The sequence below is a fragment of the Pholis gunnellus genome, assembly GCF_910591455.1.
Source record: "Pholis gunnellus genome assembly, chromosome: 4".
Classification (NCBI taxonomy): domain Eukaryota; kingdom Metazoa; phylum Chordata; class Actinopteri; order Perciformes; family Pholidae; genus Pholis; species Pholis gunnellus.
Genome location: NC_136530.1, coordinates 13,690,124 through 13,709,314, shown reverse-complemented (window position 1 = coordinate 13,709,314; position 19,191 = coordinate 13,690,124). Strand labels below are relative to the sequence as shown.

General features: G+C 40.5%; 2 protein-coding genes across 2 annotated transcripts; one reads left to right on the top strand and one right to left on the bottom strand.

Moving 5' to 3' along the window:
* Positions 1 to 642: 642 nt before the first annotated feature.
* On the bottom strand, positions 643 to 9,294 carry LOC306694586 (uncharacterized protein; the record flags this gene model as incomplete). The annotated part of the gene is made up of 9 exons (XM_079157493.1): positions 9,161 to 9,294; positions 7,370 to 7,506; positions 5,066 to 5,164; positions 4,073 to 4,204; positions 3,879 to 3,965; positions 3,738 to 3,785; positions 3,543 to 3,605; positions 3,022 to 3,112; positions 643 to 1,037 (listed from the first exon to the last, which is right to left on the bottom strand). Exons 1-9 carry the CDS (start codon positions 9,243 to 9,245, stop codon positions 643 to 645), a joined length of 1,137 nt encoding a protein of 378 aa, XP_079013619.1. The 5' UTR covers positions 9,246 to 9,294.
* A 6,555-nt stretch (positions 9,295 to 15,849) lies between these two features.
* On the top strand, positions 15,850 to 17,875 carry LOC306694866 (prostaglandin E2 receptor EP4 subtype-like; the record flags this gene model as incomplete). Its single annotated transcript, XM_079157906.1, has 2 exons — positions 15,850 to 16,725; positions 17,546 to 17,875. The coding sequence occupies 2 exons, from the start codon at positions 15,850 to 15,852 to the stop codon at positions 17,873 to 17,875; spliced, it is 1,206 nt and encodes a 401-aa protein (XP_079014032.1).
* Between the last annotated feature and the right edge of the window lie 1,316 nt (positions 17,876 to 19,191).

Sequence of the window (19,191 nt, the reverse complement as noted above, 5' to 3'; positions counted from 1 at the left end):
TCATTTCTTTTTAAAGGGTCAGGTTTTTCATTTTGCGTAAATGTACAGTAATATGTGACGGCACTGTGAAGTAATGTTGTCTGTCTTTATTTGTCTTTCTCTGTCTTCTATTTAAAAAAAGAAAGAGGTTTAGAGAAAGAGGTAAAAGAGAATTACATAATTTTAGTTTGCTTCCTTGTAAGTCCTGTATTTTATTCTGCATTATGAACAAACCTGAAAACATATTTTTTTTAAAACAGCAAATTGTAATTTGATAAAGAAAAAGCAAAGCAACAAGTAGAAACCAAATAAAGAAATTAAAATGAATTTAGCGTACTAGATAAACTCATAAAACAGAACATATATGAGCTGGTAAAATGAAACATGATTAGTATTGAATACTATTATCAATTATCAATTATTTTTATGAGATTATGAGCTTTTTGTATTTTGTATTTTCCAGTAAACAGACAGTAAACTTCATACTGTAACTGTGATTGACATGTTTGATTATTTAAATCTTACAGTTTTTCTTGAATAACAACACAAAAGATTTGATTTTATGTCCAAATAAAAGAAATTGAGTTGAAATTAAATTTGTATGGTTCTCATTGAGCAGCAATTTTCAATTCAATAACACTTTTTCCCATTCTAACCAGTTCATCACAAGAGCGGATTATGGTCCAAGATGGGAGATATTGACTGCAGTGGTCCAGTTGCTCCAGCGGGGGAATAGAGGGAGTTTAAAGGGCTGGGGTACCCGTTAACAGCTGTGGGTGAAGCAGATGTGCCTCCCGCTATCATCATCATCTGGCCCCCTGCAGGGGGTGCTGCGATGCCTGCTGGTGCCCATGCTGCTATACCGCTTTGAATTGTGGGCCAGGGTGTTGCAGCTGGAGCTGCCCACTGATTCCCCAGAAACCCCTGCTGGCCCCAGGGCATGGTGCTGGGAGAATATGGGGGAGAATATGGGGGAGAGGAGTACGGAGAGCCCCCTGTTGGCTGTGTAGGGAACATGGAGAGGATCTGAGAGGCTGAGAGCGTTGGCTGTGGAGACTCTGAGAGACAAGAAGAACATAAATTAAGAAACAAAATATTGTTTTGGCCTTTTTAAACTATTGATGTGCAGAAACAATTAGTTGCAGCACAAAACCCCCTGAAACATGATGGCCATCTAAGAGGACCCGCTGCAGACATAACGGCTCATTTTTATTTTCAGGTGATTATACAACAAAGAAAACATACTTATTATTTTGCATTTCTGATGTATAGATCTTCTTAACTGCTACACACTGATAACACCTTCATTATAAATAAAATGAACAGATAAATATTCTATGATTTCTTTATAGCAAAGTGTTTGATGTGTGTGGTTCATAAAACCACTTTGATTATGTCTGAATTCATTTTTCTTTCTTTTGTGAAGCAATTTATGACGTTCTGCTCTCGAGAGGTGCTATATGAACGAATATTACTAACGTGGTTAGTTAAAGTAATGGAAAGGCCACTGTCATAAGTAATAATAACGGACGCCCACAAAGAGACAGGATGTGAACCTGGGCCTCTAATGTTGAAGGCGCGCATAACAGTGCCTAACCACAAACATATGAACGTCACACTGCCGACTACTCACACACTCATTCTGGAGACAAGTTTCAATAAAAATCTAAATCTAGAGAATTGTTGTTTTAACTCCATACATGGGGATTTTAAACTTGTTCCACTACTGTAGCGAGGAGGAGATTAAGTTCAGTGTTGGAACTGAGCATGTGTTGAGAGATAATGATTCCATTATTGATACACAGCAAACACTTCATATTCCTCTGATTTACTGTATATCATATTAAAATGTAGCTCTTTATCAGCTGTACTATGGGATTTATGTCATTCCCCAACAGAATAGATATGAAACATGTCATTAACAGGCAGATTGTGGGAAAATTAAATCATTAGATTCAACCATATTCAATACCACAGTGTGATATGTGTGTGTGTGTGTGTGTGTGTGTGTGACACTGAGTCACCATTGAGATCTGCAGGAAGGAAGTGGTCAGTGTTTGTCTGATGGTCCTGTAGGTTTATGGCAGAACAGCCTGATGCTTATGATGATATCTATTTGCATGATGGGATATCAAACTGATAAACTCTGAGCTATAGGTCTCGGTCTGAATCCTCCCTCTCATCTGAAAAAAGGACTATACAACAACATGTTTTGTGCCTTCGTGTGTCCACTCCTGTTAATCGCAATCCAATCAAGACTACAAACTCGTGCTGCATGCAAAAAGTAATTAATCGTTAAAGTAATTTCTCATTCCAAAAGGAAAATGCTGTTTCAGCTTCTGAAATGTTTTAGATTTCCTGCTTTTCTCTGAATAATATATTAAACTGAATATCTCGTTTTTGGACTGACAAAACAAGACATTTGAGCATCAGTTTGGACTTTGAGGAACTGGGATGGACATTTGTTAACATTTTCTTATATTTTATAGAAGAAATTATTGATCTATTGATCTAGAAAATAATCGGCAGATTAATCAATAATTCAATTAATCGTTAATTGCAGACCTACTATAAACAAAAATACACTCATCAACCTGAGTCCAGTTTCTCACAATTTACTGCAAAAAAACCCCACACAACGGATCAGAAAAGCCTCTTCCAATTCTATAACGTTTGGCCACAATTACAAAAAACGTCCTTGACCAATGGCTCCATGTTGTGTGTAATGTGCTTTGTTTGCCTGTTAAAGTATACTGCTGGGACAATGTAAAAACATTTTTTTAAATTAAGCAAATTATGGAAGAAACTTGGGGGGAGACTAAATAAGAAGGAAATTGATAATTATGCCCTGAATTAGGCCTTCCTTCCCCTTCCCCATCACCCAGGCTCTGTGCTGCCCCCAACTGGCTCTGCACATAAAATGTTTCAGGTCGTAGATGGTTAAAGGAATACTTCACCCGCAAAATTACATTTTTATATCAATTACGCTTCATATGTTACATCCAATTCTTGAAGAAAACCTGGACTCATGTTGAAACTTACCTGGCTGACTGGTGCAGGAGCTCTCGTTGGGCATCAGCGGCTCCTCCATCTGGATGGAGAAGACTTCCATCAGGTCATTACTAAAAGAGGCCTGTGGACACACAAACACCACAGTCTGTATTTATTAACAGTGGTATACGGTTAAATGTGCTCTTTTAGTTGAGGACCCTCATTGTTAAGAGCCACATGATAGCTGACTATACATAAACATATATAATATGAATAAAATCAAAATCGGACTAAAATAGAGATGCTGCATCAACTCCTCTCATTTATTCACGTTCATGATCTTAGAAGGTGAGCAGCTGGCTAACTCGCTCCCTTTCACTGCCATAAACCTCTCAGCTGTTCAGTAGTTACACTTGAAAACATTTAAATTCTGAAATGTTAGTTGTTTCATGTTTCTGTTGTTCTGACTGCAATAGTTTGTTTGTTAAATTCTCAAAGAAATGTTGAGAAACCCTCGTGGTTCTGGTGCATCACAGTCACATGTGTGATATTGTGTTTTTTGTTTATTGTACCTGGTTTGATTGTCCTGAAGAAGAATTGGGCCGTGGACTGAAGACATCCTCAAAAGCTGGTCCCTGAAAATGGAGCTACACTGAAAAGCTTTGTTTCAACACAAAAAGAGATGTTCAGCGATGAACCTCAGCAAAATATTTCGGGGTTGTTCAACCTTTCGTAATAATACTGAGCTGTTTCATTCTGTCATTTACCTCAGCTGGAGGGACTGAACTGTCATTTAGTTGCAGTAAGGAATTGGTCTGGAAAAAACATGCAAACAAAATTGAAGGCAGTGTTGACGAAAAAAAACATAACCCCCCCCCCCCCCCCCACGTATAGCGATTTTCTCTGACTTGTGTCGGTGCTTCTGTAGGTTCTTGTGGCGTCTCCTGGTCCACCATCTGACAAACCTCCTCAATGTCAGCTAGGACCGGTTCTGCCTGATGGACACAGAAAAAACGTCACACTGCACCTCAAACACATTCACTGCAGGGTGGCTCACAACGAACACAGCACAGAAAGGACATGTAGTACTGTGTGTCGGCACCAGGTTGGCTGTCTTGATGTAGAAGAGGCTGTAGGTGTCTTGGTGTTGGTGAACGTAGGCCAGAGCTCTGGGGTCAGACTCATCTGTCGTCAAAGAGCTGATCCTGCTCCTGTCATGGTCATGAAGTACAGCCTGAGAAACAGATTGAGAATTTGAGGTTTTACTGCAAGAAAAAAAGAGAAATTTGGATTATCATAACCATAAAATGCAGCCAGATTTAAGTTGTTTCGTCTGGTTTCTGATCTCAAACGGTTTCTGCTTCTCTAGCTGTTGTGTGCAATTTTTCTGGATCTTGTTTCAACACCATTAACCTAAACCTGACACTAAAGGGGAGAAAATCAATTTGTTGAAATGTAGCTTGTTGAACGTGACAGGTAAATACAGAATTGCTCAGTGCAGACCAAAGTTTGTAGTTTTTGTTATCACTACAACCAGAAATTGGACCAAAATAATTAGCAGAAGTGGAACTGAAACTTAAATCATCTCTGAACACCAACTTCCACATAAAGTGCAGTATCCACTTCACATGGGAAACACTTGTTCCTTATTAAAGACCCCTTCTCAAAGGTTTCACAGATTATTATTGGAAGAAAAATTGCCAAACGTTATGCTTTCAGGAAGGAAAATGGAGATCTTGACTTCTTACTGAGGTGGGATCCTTTATAATATGTCTTCGGTGGACTAAACTCGACTCATTAGACTCCACCTTTTGTCGGGAAACTAGAGAGCAAAGTATTGATAAACAATTTTATGGCACTGATCCATGTCAGCTGTATAAATATTCAGTTTTACCATCTGGAGGAAACCTGGTAATTGAACTGGAAAAATAGAAAATAATGCAAATGTTATCTGGCACGAGTTAAGCATTTAAGCATTTAGTTTTTTCCACTGGAAAACCCCAATGGCTGTTGTGGTTGTGCACAAGATTATCCATCAACCTGACTTTCTACAGGACAACACAATGTGGAAATAGATATGTGGAGTGTAACTCACCCCGGTCCTTTCATCCACCATTTTCAGTCCACTGGAGGAAACTTTCAACCAGACTCTCTGCTTGTGTTTCCCCTGTCTCCTTGCTGCTGCGTCAAAGCCCTAACACAGATGGGGTTTGAGTGGTTTGAAATAGGAGCAAAGTCAGAAGAGCTGAGTGTAAAGTGTGGTAGGTCAGAGCAGACTTATTCAAAAGTGGAATAAATGTTTATACAGATGATATTAAAGCCACTATTTGTAGCTTTTCTTTCTAATTGACTGTTCGCCCTCTCCAAATATTGATTGTCTGATTATAGCTTTTAACGTTGTTTTTTAACACTGATTCACCTCCAGTTCTTCAGTGTTCAGCCCCTGTGGTCTGTTTTTTTAAAAGCTGTTGCATACAACTGGAAGTACACTCCTAATGGATTGTGCAAAATCCCGTGAGATTGAAGGGCTTGAAGTCATTGACATGTCAGGGCAGGATGTCAGATATATCCCACTTATATATCCCACTCCTGCACTGCAGGAATTTCCCCACAACTCCTTTTCATTTCAAGGAACCCAGTTCATTTGCAAAGCACCTGTCACTGAGAAGTTTTTAATGAGAACGGTCTTTCATGTCAAAGTGAAAACAGGTTTCAACAAAGTGATCAAAATGATTTCAAATATAAAATACAAAATACTTGTTTTGTTAACCCAAGTACCACCCATTATCCATGCCACTGACCACAACGTCCACCCTTCGACTCCCGGGGGACGTCTGTTGTATCCAATACAGGCAAAAAGCCAAAATTGATAATACTGGATGGATTAAGATAACATGTTGTACAGACATTGATGGTCGCCAGAGGATGAACCCTATTGACTTTGGTGATCCGTTCACTTTTCCTCTAGCGCCACCATGAGTTTGACAGTTTTGGGTATTAGTGAAATATCTCAATAACTATTGAGATGGGTTGCTGTGCACTTTTGTACACAAATTTCCCCCTCAGGCGGAATTGTGATGACTTTGATAATCCTCAAATAACGCAGCTTGGTCAGTGCTCCTCGCCGTCTGACACCAACACATATTAGCATGTGTTTGCGAATCACACATCCGCGCCATTACCGTCAGAGCACCCGACGTAGTATAGAGAGCGAGACAGTCCACACAGCAGAGGTGGAGGGGTCAAACAAACTCAGAACTTTTGTCCAGGAGACTGCTGTTCGTGTCTGAAAACGGGGTTTTGTTGCCTAAAACTAACTTCTTGTGAAGATGGAAGTTTATTTTGAAAATTGACTATGCATGTCACAAGCATATACAGGACTGTCTCAGAAAATTTGAATATTGTGATAATCCCCATACGTGTGATTTAGTTTACTGAACCAAGCTGAGTGTTTTTCAAGGCTCAGGAAACCCTTGCAGGTGTTTCGAGTTATTTAGACGATTCAAGTGATTAGTTGAATACCCTACTAGTATACTTTTTCATGATATTCTAATATTTAGAGATAGGATATTTGAGTTTTCTTAAGCTGTAAGCCATAATCAGCAATATTAAAAGAATAAAAGGCTTGCAATATTTCAGTTGATTTGTAATGAATCCAGAATGCATGACATTTTTGTTTTTTTAATTGCATTACACAAAATAAAGAACTTTATCACAATATTCTAATTTTCTGAGACAGTCCTGTATACTGACACGGCCGTCAATGATAAATGCAAAACTGACACTAGATGGGTACGTAGAGTGACCGACTACATAAAATATGGATGCAGTGTCTGTGGCGTCACACATCGGTGTCTGAGAAGTCTTTGTGAAACTCAAACTGGGAGGCTCCGGCGGTCGCCATCTTGACAGTGACGACAGCCTGAGAGTGTCGTAGTTTGAGATTAGGAGCAATGGACATCTGCGTGATTTGATGCATCAACATTTTGATTTGTCCAATACTTTGGTTCATGACCAAACTCCTGACAAACTACTGACAATCCCTTCAGCCTCAGCTGTACTTTCTGTTAACGGCTAATAAGCCGATGTTAGTGAAACACTGGTTACTGGTTTTAGCGTTAACTATAAACTTGATAGTTACTACGGATTAGCATTGATGTTGAAATAGAAGAGCATCTATCTCCAGAAGGATCTCATTCAATAGGTCTCTGAAAAAGACTTTATTAATCTCACTGGTCATATGATATCAGACCCGTGATGTTGATCTTTCATCTCGTCTCCTGATGAAATGACTGCGGTTGTGGAGGGACGAGAAGATCGTCTCACAGATTAACCAGCTTTGATTAAGAGGAGATAGAAGGTGAGTTTGATTTGGCTTTGGAGGATGGACTGACTATACCTTTAGCTTCATCATAGAGTCCCAGCACATCTTCTCACCCTGGGCGTACGGCACCGGGTCCACGCCGATCAGCTTGGCTTTGTAGCGAACCCCGTCTCCATTGAAACGGGAGGCGTCACTGGGTGTTCTGGGTGTTCCTGGGAAACACGAAGAGATGAGATAGAGGGTCAAACTATGCAGATAAATCTGTGTCAGAAGGTGGAAATGAAATGTCTGTGTTTATTTGCGCTACTTAGTTGTGTCTTAATTATGTTTTTGTGTCATAATCTGATTAAAGTACATGTGTATTTGTGTTTTCATTATGTTTGCACGTCTTTTACTGTGATCCCTCTGTGTTTGTACAAAATGTAGCACATGTGTTTTTGTGTGTACATATTTGTGTGTGTGTTTGTGAATGGATAATCAGTACAAGAATGTTAGTGTTATTATGTTCTCAATGTGTGTGTAGGCAAATCGCTGAGCGAGCGTCTGGTGCTTGTTCAATGTTTCATCTCATTTCCTGGAATAAAAACACGGATGTATTGATTGTAGAAATGTCGGCATGCGCTGTCAAAACAAAGGTCAGCTCTTCAGCAGCTTCACTCACGTTGTGAAAGAGTTTACAGGCTTTTAGTCACAGTTTAGTTTCATGATCAGCACATTTCCCAGTACAATAAAAAGTCAGTCAGTGACCTGAGCATGTGACTGTCAAAAGCCAAATAAACTCTAAAATTAACAGAAAATAGTTGCTTTGAAGACAGTTAACTCATATGTTAGTCCAACATTAACACATTATACAGTGCCCACTTGTTACTGCTGTGATGGGTGTGAGGTTTCTGATGTGTATTGTAAATTTTCTGCTGGCAATGTTTAACTTTAGGTGCTTTTCCTAGGTGCTCTGGAGAGGACTGACAAAAGAATCGGCAAAAACTGGCTGAACAAAAGAGGATATATGGGGCAGTTGAGACGACAGATGAAGGATAACATTCCTACGCTGATATCTCACTGCATATAGGGCGCCGAATTATCCATCTATTTTTATCAATTTTTTTATTTGATAGTTAGATTCATATTGCTAACAATTAGATATTGTACACTGTAAATAAACACAACTTACGTACCTATGCAACAACTAAACTCAAAAACCAACCAGTGAAAGAATACAGCATCTGATTTCAGAAGCTTTATTAGGTTTTATAATCCTCACTCCGGATATTCATCATAGACGTATGACTCCTGCAGGTTTACTGTTGTTTTTATAGGCACAGAATTAGGATATAGTCTCACTCAAAGTGATCATATTCTCATAAAACCATTATTGTGGCTAAACGTTAACATGTCTGAGAAGTGTGTAAAGCAGACTGAGCAAGATTTACGTTTCTGAGGCTCACGGAGAAGAGAGGAAACCACTTTCTTGACAAAATGTTTGCAATAAAAATACCTGAAAAGATAGATAAACATTTATCCGGTTTCACACGGCGTTGGAAACCTGGTAAAGGATTTCCAGTAAGACACCACTCTGTAACCGTGTGTTTGTCAAACAGCTGGAACAGCTGGACACCCTCCATCCATCGGCAGGAGGAAGAAGAACAAAACAAGTTTGACCTAAAATGTATGTAATTTGTTGTAACTACTAGAGTTGAATGAATCAAAGTATAATAGCCTGCCCAACCGTGTCAAGAGAAAAGAAACTGTGCATTCAGCAGTTCTCTTCAGATCACCGGTTACAGCTTCTATCAAAAGGCAAAACTCTGAGCTTAATTTTTGTCTGAGAACCAATCCCAACAAGCAACAGCAGCCGAACACTTGTACCTCTTGTGCTGGAGGAGAGCCAGGTCCTGACAGAAGTTTGGCCCGGTGCTTGACAACTCACAGCCGTTTGCTCCGTCTCCATCATGAAGAGGTCTGGTTGGAAATTCAAGGCTGGGGTGTTTCAGGATGCAGTGAGAACAATTGTGACTGTCACACTTGCTTGCAATAAAAGAGCGTGCCTCCTCGGTTCGGCAGCTTGAGAAAAAGACAGCAGCGTTGATGAAAATCAAAGAATATCAGACATTTAAAACGGTCAAAGTGCAAAGAAAAAAACATCTCCAGATTTATGCAATGTGTATTCTTGTTTTCTATAAACAAGAGAGAAACTGTTTGATCCACCTCACCTGCTGGGAGCCTGTCTCTGCTCTGACCCCGCTGCTTGGCTCGACGCACAGCCGGAACTTCTCAGAGTCAAAGGTCAGACTGCAGATTCACTAGTGATATATTAACATCCGCTTGGAGTCCCAAAGACATGGGAACTCTTGTGTGAGGCCGTGAAGCTCCAATAGGGAGGATGTCCCTCTCTGGGGATGAGAGAGCTTTGGGTTGTATTTTCTTAAGATAATAGTTGAACTAAATATTTCAGCATGTTCATATCAACAATGTTAACATGTTGTTTATAAGTTAGAGTCAGAGTTAGAAGAATTTGACCATGGTCAACACTTCAGTTTAGCGTGTTAGCATGCTAACATTTGCCAAATGCCCGCCCAGTAGATGCCCTCCTAAATTAAACTCCACACCTCCATATTTTAATGATTGCTTTCTGTTACGATATGTAAGCCAAAACTGAGATAATCCTGATGGCATCATGGGACATCGTCGTGATTATTTTCTCAGACATGACAAATCTCCTCTCGAGTCACAGAGGATACCGTGGTACTCCTCTGGAGGAGTAAACCGGACGTCATATATAAAATCTCTGCTCCTCTAAAGCACCACTGACCACCACTGTTCATTATCTGAGGAATATCTGCATGCGTGTCATTCTGAGTCCCTTTATAGAACCAGCAGGAAATCTAGATAAACCACAGTTCGTGTCCTTTTATTCAGGCATTCAGAACCTCATTTATATAATCACTGGATTGTTTAAATGAGTTTTTGTAAAAATAAAAAGTCTTATAAACAACAGATGCAACATGTTAATTCAGGAGCTTTAGAGATGCTGGAGGGCCTATCTTTAATTCAGTCAGGGGTCGAAATACAAGCAATGCACTTTCTTAGATAAATATTTGTGACATGATATTTAGGTTCGCAAAGAAGCTTCTCTGCATGAAGAAACATTTTCTCAGGAAGCCAAGCCAATTTGTTGAAAACCCCTGAAACAGGAAGAGCCTCATGTTAGATTAGGCATGGCTTTCCCCAAAATCTGCTCTAAATGAGAGGGATTATGTTAAAGTCAAAATGATATTCAAACCCAACTACTCAGGTCAGTTGGCAGAGACTTTAGTAACCTGAGGAGATGAAATACTAGATTCAATCCACTCTGAAAAACAACCAAAGGCAGTAAAAGGTCACATAGATTACTATCATAACAGCACTGAGGGGGTTTCAAGTTTCAACAATTGTGGGCTAGCAGCAGCCACATTTCCCAACAGTGACAGTGAAGAAGTCAGAAGATATGCCTCACACATCCGCCCTGCTATTTGACCAGGGATTTATTCATTTATGTATGTCAGTCACCTTGTCATCAAGCCAGTTACTCAGTTCCATGTAAATACACAGGAAGACGGTAAACCCTCTTTTACCACAAAGTTCTGAAACAACATTGTGACCTGAAATCAAAATAGAACGTCTCATATCATCACTGCCAGGAATATAGTTCTTGGAGAAATGCTGAAGGCTTTCTTTATTTCACTAAACGTATCGAGTCTACAAATACTGGAATCATACAAAAACAATACCCACCATGTGCAAGTTCTTAATTCTAGCATCAAAATGCTAAAACCCACAAAAAGGAAAGAAAAGACACAGACGACATGACCTCAGTATGCTCAGTAATAGTTTGGGCCTGAGTGAGCTCCATGCCAGATTGTTGAACTCATGCCATGTTTGTGATGAACGACTCATCAGAGTAGTGACCCCAATGACCCCAAATCAGCCTGAACGCTGCTTACTGGAGCTGATTCTCAGTCTAAAATCCACAAAGCTAAAATAAAGTCTTGCAGCAGATTTGGTCCTCTGATGTTGAAACACAACCAAGTGCAAAAACAATCATGAGTCCAGACTCAAGTTGTCACTTCTGAGTGTTTCTATCTTCGAAACCTTTTTGTGTCATGTTGGTAATCTAGCGTTAGCGCTTTCGCACATCAAGCCGTTTTCTTGTATATATGCATGGATTGTGATGGTATAGTTTGCAGTGGTAGTCACACATCAACCAACACTGTCGACACGAGTGCATCATCTCATACACTGCCAGCCAATGGCCTGCTGTGTGGTTGTCGCTAAGAGTAACACGAATTTCTCAAAAACAAGATGGCTGAAATTACGATCAATCACCTGTCCACTAAATTGGACATCATGCCTCGCTTGCTATATTTCTAATACATTTTACACTATAACAGTGACTTAAGTATATACTTGGTGAACTGATTTAGTGAAACCGAAGAGATTATACTACTGACTTACTTCTGAAAGAGAGTATTTGGAGAGTATTAGAGCTGTGGACGATACTTTTCTCTTATAATTGTAGAATTGGGAGGTAGGGAGAAAACATGTTGATGATGACTAACTGAATGATATCTAATTAAAATAATTAACTTAAATTAAACAGGAAAACTTACATTCATGGGACTTTTCTGCAGGTTAGCCTGTTGAAGTTAGCAGTAGCATGTTGAGTGGGTAATGTGGATATCTTCGATTGGAGGCCCACACGCTGGGTCAATGTTGGCGAATGCAATACTGAGGATAAGTATGTAGTAACATAACATAATGGACTCCTGTAAGACCACATTCTGCCTACTGTCACTGAACTCCTACTGAACTCCTGGTTACACTTTACACACACAAAGGAAGTGTTTATTTAAATGCATGAACAGTTTACATTCACACTACTGTAGCAAACGTACACAGAGCAAAGAGGACACTGTGTCCTCTCTAGACCTTTTATTCAATTCTGAATAAATAGAATCATCCTCAGCTGTGTGCTGAGTCTTAATTAGCACATGTTGGCATGCAAACACGCTTAAATAAATGATTAACATGCATGGTAAAAATTACACCTGCCGAACATCATGCTAAAATGTTTAATCCACAACATTACTCCAGAAATATGAAAACAAGCTCACTAGAGTTTAGAAGGGAGCTTTTGGCAGCAGCCATGTTGGGAAATCGGACAAGTAAAACCACTATACCTGCAGACAGTCGACCAACATTTCTGACATGAGAGACAAAAGCAGAGTCGTTGATCATTCAGGAAATTAATCTGGCGTCCCGCCCCTACTCAAAGTGCACGTCGCATGACAACTGATGTGGCAGAAATGGTTCAGTGCCTAATAATTGTCGCCAGCTGAGGGTTCGCTTGAATTACACATACAATTTCATCAGCATTGCGACATTAAAGAAAACTTATTTTGCCTTGGCTATTTACTCCTTCGGCTTTCAACGCCTGCAGACGTGGGAGGAAAGAACAAAACCACAGAGGGGCAGAGCGTGTAACAGCAACTCAAACTGGATCAACAGAAAGAAGAGGATAAGAAGTTATCTTCAGGAAGTACACGTCATCACAGTGAGATCTGAGAGATTGATGAATGATTTAGCAAAAACAGAAACACAGCTCTCACACTTTACGACCTCCCAGTTTGTCATTCAGAATCTCACAAGCTCAATGTTTTTAGAGTCAGGGTGCTGGTCTCTGGAGGTATGGATTACCAGAGCAGACGGGGATGAATATGTTTATCATGAACTGAGTCACCGCTCTTCCTGTAAGTGCAGGAATGTGACATACAGGATCATTTCAGTAAGACAAAGTTTGTCTGCAACACTTTGAAACAGCTTGACATAAAAACGAGAGGCCAGCATTAAATGAGCTTTTTTTGATTTAGCCACAGCTTTTATCCTTACCTTATCCTACATGCAAGAACACCATCATGTAGTTGTCTGTTATTGAGAAACTGAAATAAATATGAGCTGCACTTGGCTTGGAGAGCAGTTGTCTTTTTGCGGTGGAGGAAGACGACCTAGAAAAAGATAGAGTGCCATTATTTATCAAAGGTTTTATGCTGAAGTTTTGGCAAAATACGAGAAGGCATGCTTCACTAATAACTGTTTGTTTTGCGATATCTTGTTGATATCGCAACAAGATATATATATATTTTGCTTTGTACTTTAAATACCCATTAGCTATTGTAACAGGTTCACAGTGAAAGAGTTTCACACAATAAACAGATCAGAAAACACAAATGAATTAATGGTTTTAATCTGGTCCTGGATTATTTTTAGTGTCACAGATCCACAGATCAGTCACTCATATGAAGAGTTTCGTTGTTTCTGATGTAATGACTATGACTACATCTAACTGGTAATCCTTTTTTGTGAACTAATAAAACAATTACACCACATTTACTGTATCTGGGGATCCCCGGACGTCCCTGCACACTGGGCTGAGATAAACATGTTGAAATAATTCATAATTTAATTAAAAAGATCAGTTGCACCAAACCAAAGTCAGATGTAAATGTAGAAATATGTGGTTTTTTTATGCCTCGGCACATGGCTGGAGGCGTTGCGTTTTCTCTGTGGATTAATGACTTTTCATGAGAAAAAGACCTATGCCCACGTAGAGGTAGCCCACGGCTGCTCCCAAGGTCCCAAGGAGTATAACGAGGACATACAATAAGGTAATATTGGGTTGGTGTACTTCATTTAGACGTTACTCTCTATCTTTACATAAATAATAGTTGTATGTTGCTATATCAATGTTGTATATTGCTCTTAACAGGAAGTATATTCAATACAATTTTTACATTACTGTTTTGTTTGGAGAAAAGTGGGCAAAAGGCCGGGCTATTTATTAGCCTGTGACTTTAAGTGCTGATTCATGTGTTGAGGTATGTTTTCATACTAAACAAATCCCTGATGACGACCTTTTAGAGGTAGAACGTCACATATTCTGTGTTGCAGCTTAGTCATAGACTACACTAAAAACGATGTACACTTTTATAGCCCCATCCTGCTGCAGAGACTACAGACAGAGATAATACATGTTAAGTGCATTTGGAATTAAATTAATTACCTTTACGACATTCAAGAAAACTATAAACTGTCCACAGACGGCTGGTACATCCCATGGTTTACTGCGAACTGGGGGACATTCCAGTCAGCGTTGGAGTTGCCAAGCTTTGGCATCACTTAAGTGGTTTGTTGTTTTTATTATCTGCCAGCTCCCTTTTGTCTGCAGCAGAGATGAGCAGTGCTGGTTTACTTTTCGGAGAGGTGTTGTGTTCTGTCTTTTAAGGTCGGCTGCAGACAGAAACCGTCGCTGCAGCTTCTCACTGTAAACATAAGTCACACTGTAAGGAATGTGATGGCTGGAGAGTCAGAGCAAGCTAAGTGCATTGATGTCCCGTAAGTGTTCTCGATGTCCATCAGCCTTCTGTTGTTCCTCACAACCATTTACAGTCATCTCTGTTTGGGACAAAGCTGGAAGACAATTGTTCCAGCTTTGTCCCAAACAGAGAGGACTGAAGGTCAATGACTAACCTTATCCACATGTGCTTGTAAACTACTGTGAGTAAATCAAAACCTCTGAGGCTTCGACAGCACCAATTCACACCATTGAAGTGTTTTTGAGCAAGAAACCATATCATCCAGTCTCCACTCACTCAATGAAACTCAAAGTGTTCAGAACTAAAATAATATGATGAAAAAAACCCACATTGACCATTAAAGACACAGAAACAAGATTATCAACATCATGAAAGGACACCAGACAGTCCATTAAAGACTCAGTTCATCCAAATTACATTACATATATATTGTATTCCTGCTCCTTCAATGTTCAAGCATTGAAACAATTAGAAATTTAAAGACTGTTTTTGCAAAAGTAGCATCCTCTTTTCCCATAATATATAACCCTGCTCACTAGCTCATAGGAAGATGTGTGGAATATTATTGTATCTAAAATCCGGAGCAAATAGAAACTATCTGTGTGGCTAAATACAATGTATCATTTATTTATCGATTTGTAATTTGGGTGAACTGACCCTTTAAAAATATAACGGTGAAAAGTACGTATTCGTTGTTATTTAATTTGATTATCTCTTAGTATCTCAAGGGTCACCATCAAACCTCTCTGATAGAAGTTGATCAAACTGTTGCATTTTTTATTTTTTACTGTTTCTGCATCCAAATATGACTCATGTCTAACTTGGTGAAAAAAGTCAGCTGAATTAAAGCGTCATCTATCCTTACTATTTTATTTACTCACAGGCTGCCACAACTACTACGCTGTAATGACGTCCACATCGGCGGATGAGACATGAAGCGTGGATCGAAATGGAAAACAACGTGTATCCCATCCATCCCGCCAGGACGATGGATGTTTCATTTAGAGATAGCCCCACCTCTCCGCGCACAGCTGTGCGCAACGACCTCTGGTTAACTACATCTGGATTGCTGGGAAGCAGAGGGGATGCGACTCGAGAAAATACTCCCACTGACTACTTATCATCCGTTACAGCTGTTTAAAGGGGATGCGCACTCCCAAATCCACGAAAGACCAAATTAACAAACACCGGTCGGTGTCGGTGTGCTTCGCGATGGAGAGCCAGAACTTTACGCACGGAGTTGTTTCCATAAATGATACGCAGGTTCAGCATCAACATGCTAACGTGACAATCGCAATCGCTTTACCGATTTTTATGTTCGCCGGAGGCGCCATTGGGAATTCAATTGCCATAATCGTCCTTTCAGTATCAAGACAGGAGAGGAAATCTTCAGCTTTCTACACGCTGGTGTGCGGTCTGGCGGTGACGGACCTGCTGGGCACCTGCCTGGCCAGTCCGGTCACCATAGCCAACTACCTGGACAAGGAAGTGCTGATGAACCAACGTGTCTGCGAGTTTCACTCCTTTTTGTTGCTGTTTTTCGGGTTAACAGGACTGAGCATCATATGCGCCATGGCAGCAGAGCGGTACCTGGCTATATGCTGCCCGTACACTTACCAGCGGTGGCGGGTGGACCGACGCTTAGCGCAAAAGTTCCTTTTCTTCATTTACATCAGCGACATCTTCCTCTGCTGCCTGCCGATGATGGGCATGTTGGGGAGCGAGCTGCAGCCGTGTGGTAAGTGGTGCTTCATCGAATGGAGGACACACGAGCCCGTGGCCGCCGCTTACTCCGTCCTGTACGGCGTCATCAGCCTGCTGCTCATCCTGGGCACCATCGTGCTGAACCTGGCGGTGTGCGGAGCTCTGCTGCTGATGCGGCAGAGGACCGCGCAGCGGCTCGTCACCACAGCCAGCGTCCGGCAGAGGTGGAGTGCTCTGTCCTCGGCTGCAGAGACGCAGATGATCGCGGTGCTGGTGATGACCTCCGTGGTGGTTCTGGCCTGTTCAGCCCCGATTGTGGTGAGTCAGTGCGCGATTGTTGCTCAAATTATTGACGTTGCATCCCCTTTGCCTTTACGGTACAGAAATACCTGAAGAAAAGCTTTAAATTATCCTTCAAGAAACGAAACGAAAGGGGAATACACACAGTTTAACTATTATACCTGGAGGTTGAGCCATGTTATAGCATTATGATAAATTCATTATTGATAGAAGAAGTATTCAGATGCTTTGCTAAGTAAATAGCAATACCTCACTGTAAAAATACTAAAATTAAATTAAAAGTTATGCAGAACTTGTAGAAGTACAAATATAAAAGTGTGACTTTTTGATTATTTTTACCCATGCATTATGGCAGCATTTTAGTGTTTTGCTAGAGCTGGGTAGTTTAATCTAATGCATCATATTATGTACAATGATATGTTTTGTAAGCAAAATCTTAATGTGTAAAGTAACTATAAAGTAACCGCATTGGTCTAATAAATTAAGAGGAATAGTAGCTCAAAAACCCTTCCTGTTAAATACAATTTTGCCCTTTTAGACCTCCAAAAAGTCAAAAGTCATCAAAAAGAAAATGGAATTAATTTTAAATGCATACTATTCATATTAAACATATAGGGGTCACATGTATTAGTCTTAATGCAAAAGCCAAACCGTTTTGGAACCAGTGATGTGGTCTACATTTTATAGGGTTAAAATAGTTCTTGAAATTAAGGAACGATAAGTTGGGAAACCAGACAAATAATGAAAAAGAGGAAATATTTCAGTGGATATTTAACAATTTGTTGAGTATTTTAAAACTCTTACTTGCTATAGTGACATGTTTTTCTTCTTTAAAAAGGTGCGCGTGTTTGCCAACCAATTCATGACGAAAAATGACCCTGCTGACCTGGCTGCCATCCGGATAGCCTCTGTGAACCCCATCCTCGACCCCTGGATCTACATCCTCCTCAGGAGGTCCCTGTTTCGACGGTTACTCAGTTTACCCAGGCGATGTAGAAGCACTCGCAGAAGTTCATCTCCTAAAACACAAACAAACCTGTTTTATCCCAAACTTATGAGGGAGAGCCACGTGGTCACCCAGCTGATGTGCAATACAAACATCATGACTCAGCTGCCTGCCACCGTCAAATTCACTCCGCACAACGCAGAGAGCCTCTGCCAGACTTAAGACGTGGTTGAATGTCTGGTGCTCTCTCAGGCTGCGAGGAAGCTCCATGCGGGGACTTTGTATCAGAGCTGTCGTCAGTGGGATGGAAAAGACTGTGACGTCTCTGCCGACCCACAGCTGGACAGGACCCTCAGGGTCACTGAAAGATTATTTATTGAATAAAAGTAGACTGCTGATCTGCATCTATAGACGTCTCCTGCAGTGATGCAGGACAGAATAAACTATGTGACTTGGATGTTATTACCGAAGTGCAACAATAAGACACGGTCGAGCCTTTGTGTTGTTGTGCCTTTCACCGTCTTCCAGCTTCGCCTCATACAATCGGGGCTCTGTTTTGTCATGTAGGCCTACAGGTAGGGTCAGACCCCCCCCCCCCCCCCATCCTTTCCAAGCCATGTCCACGTTAAACTAGCAAGAGGTTAGTTTTGCATCAGGAGAGACATTTGAAAACACTGATACGAGCTTGATAAAGCACTTATTAAATGATATTCAATCATATTTGTAGCCTATTAAAGATCAGATTCAGTTTCAGTTGAGGAACATAAAAAAACAGCATGTAAGAAGTCAGTCACACGCTCAATTGGCCATCGACTATTCTTTTTGGTTTCCTCGACTTCGATCATATCGGTGCTGAACTTACATGTGCACGTCATACACTGGGAAGAGTGTGGTTCAAGGAGTTTCAGCGAAGGAGGGAGGCAACATACTGGTAACTGTAACATCATGACAGGGATGATGACTGAGCTCCATCTGCAGGATGTTCTTCAAAATGTCTCCCCAGAACCTTTTGCAGGTTTGTTTCTTTCCCTGAACGGTTTAAGGACAGAGTGCACAGCACTGACAGGCTCTGTTGATAAAAGACGAGAATGAGAAGACGCTGCATTATTTACTCTTGAAAAAGTGCTCACATTTATTTTGAAACGAGTCACTGCTCTGATGTTGAGGAAGCTGAAATTGATACTGCGTTAAATGATTTATGGCCACTAGGGGGCAGACAAACTCAAAAACAAGTCGTCTGTGTTCAAACAATAATGAGAATTTCATCTTTCATGTTTAGCTATGGTTCTTCAGCTCCCGGGAAAAATGTCTAGACTCTCGAGTATGTACACAAACCCCATTTAAAAGTTATACTTTCCAGGTGAACACAGTTTCCTCCACATATTTATCCCATGTGTCCTGACCAGTTAAGTGACATCCAGATGTTTTAAACTTGAGATAAACCAGTTTAAACTGGAATATATGGCTTTGGTTCCTTGATGCCATTCAGAGGACAGCACACTGTTTCTTGCTCGTTGAACCTGAAACCTAAAAAAGGT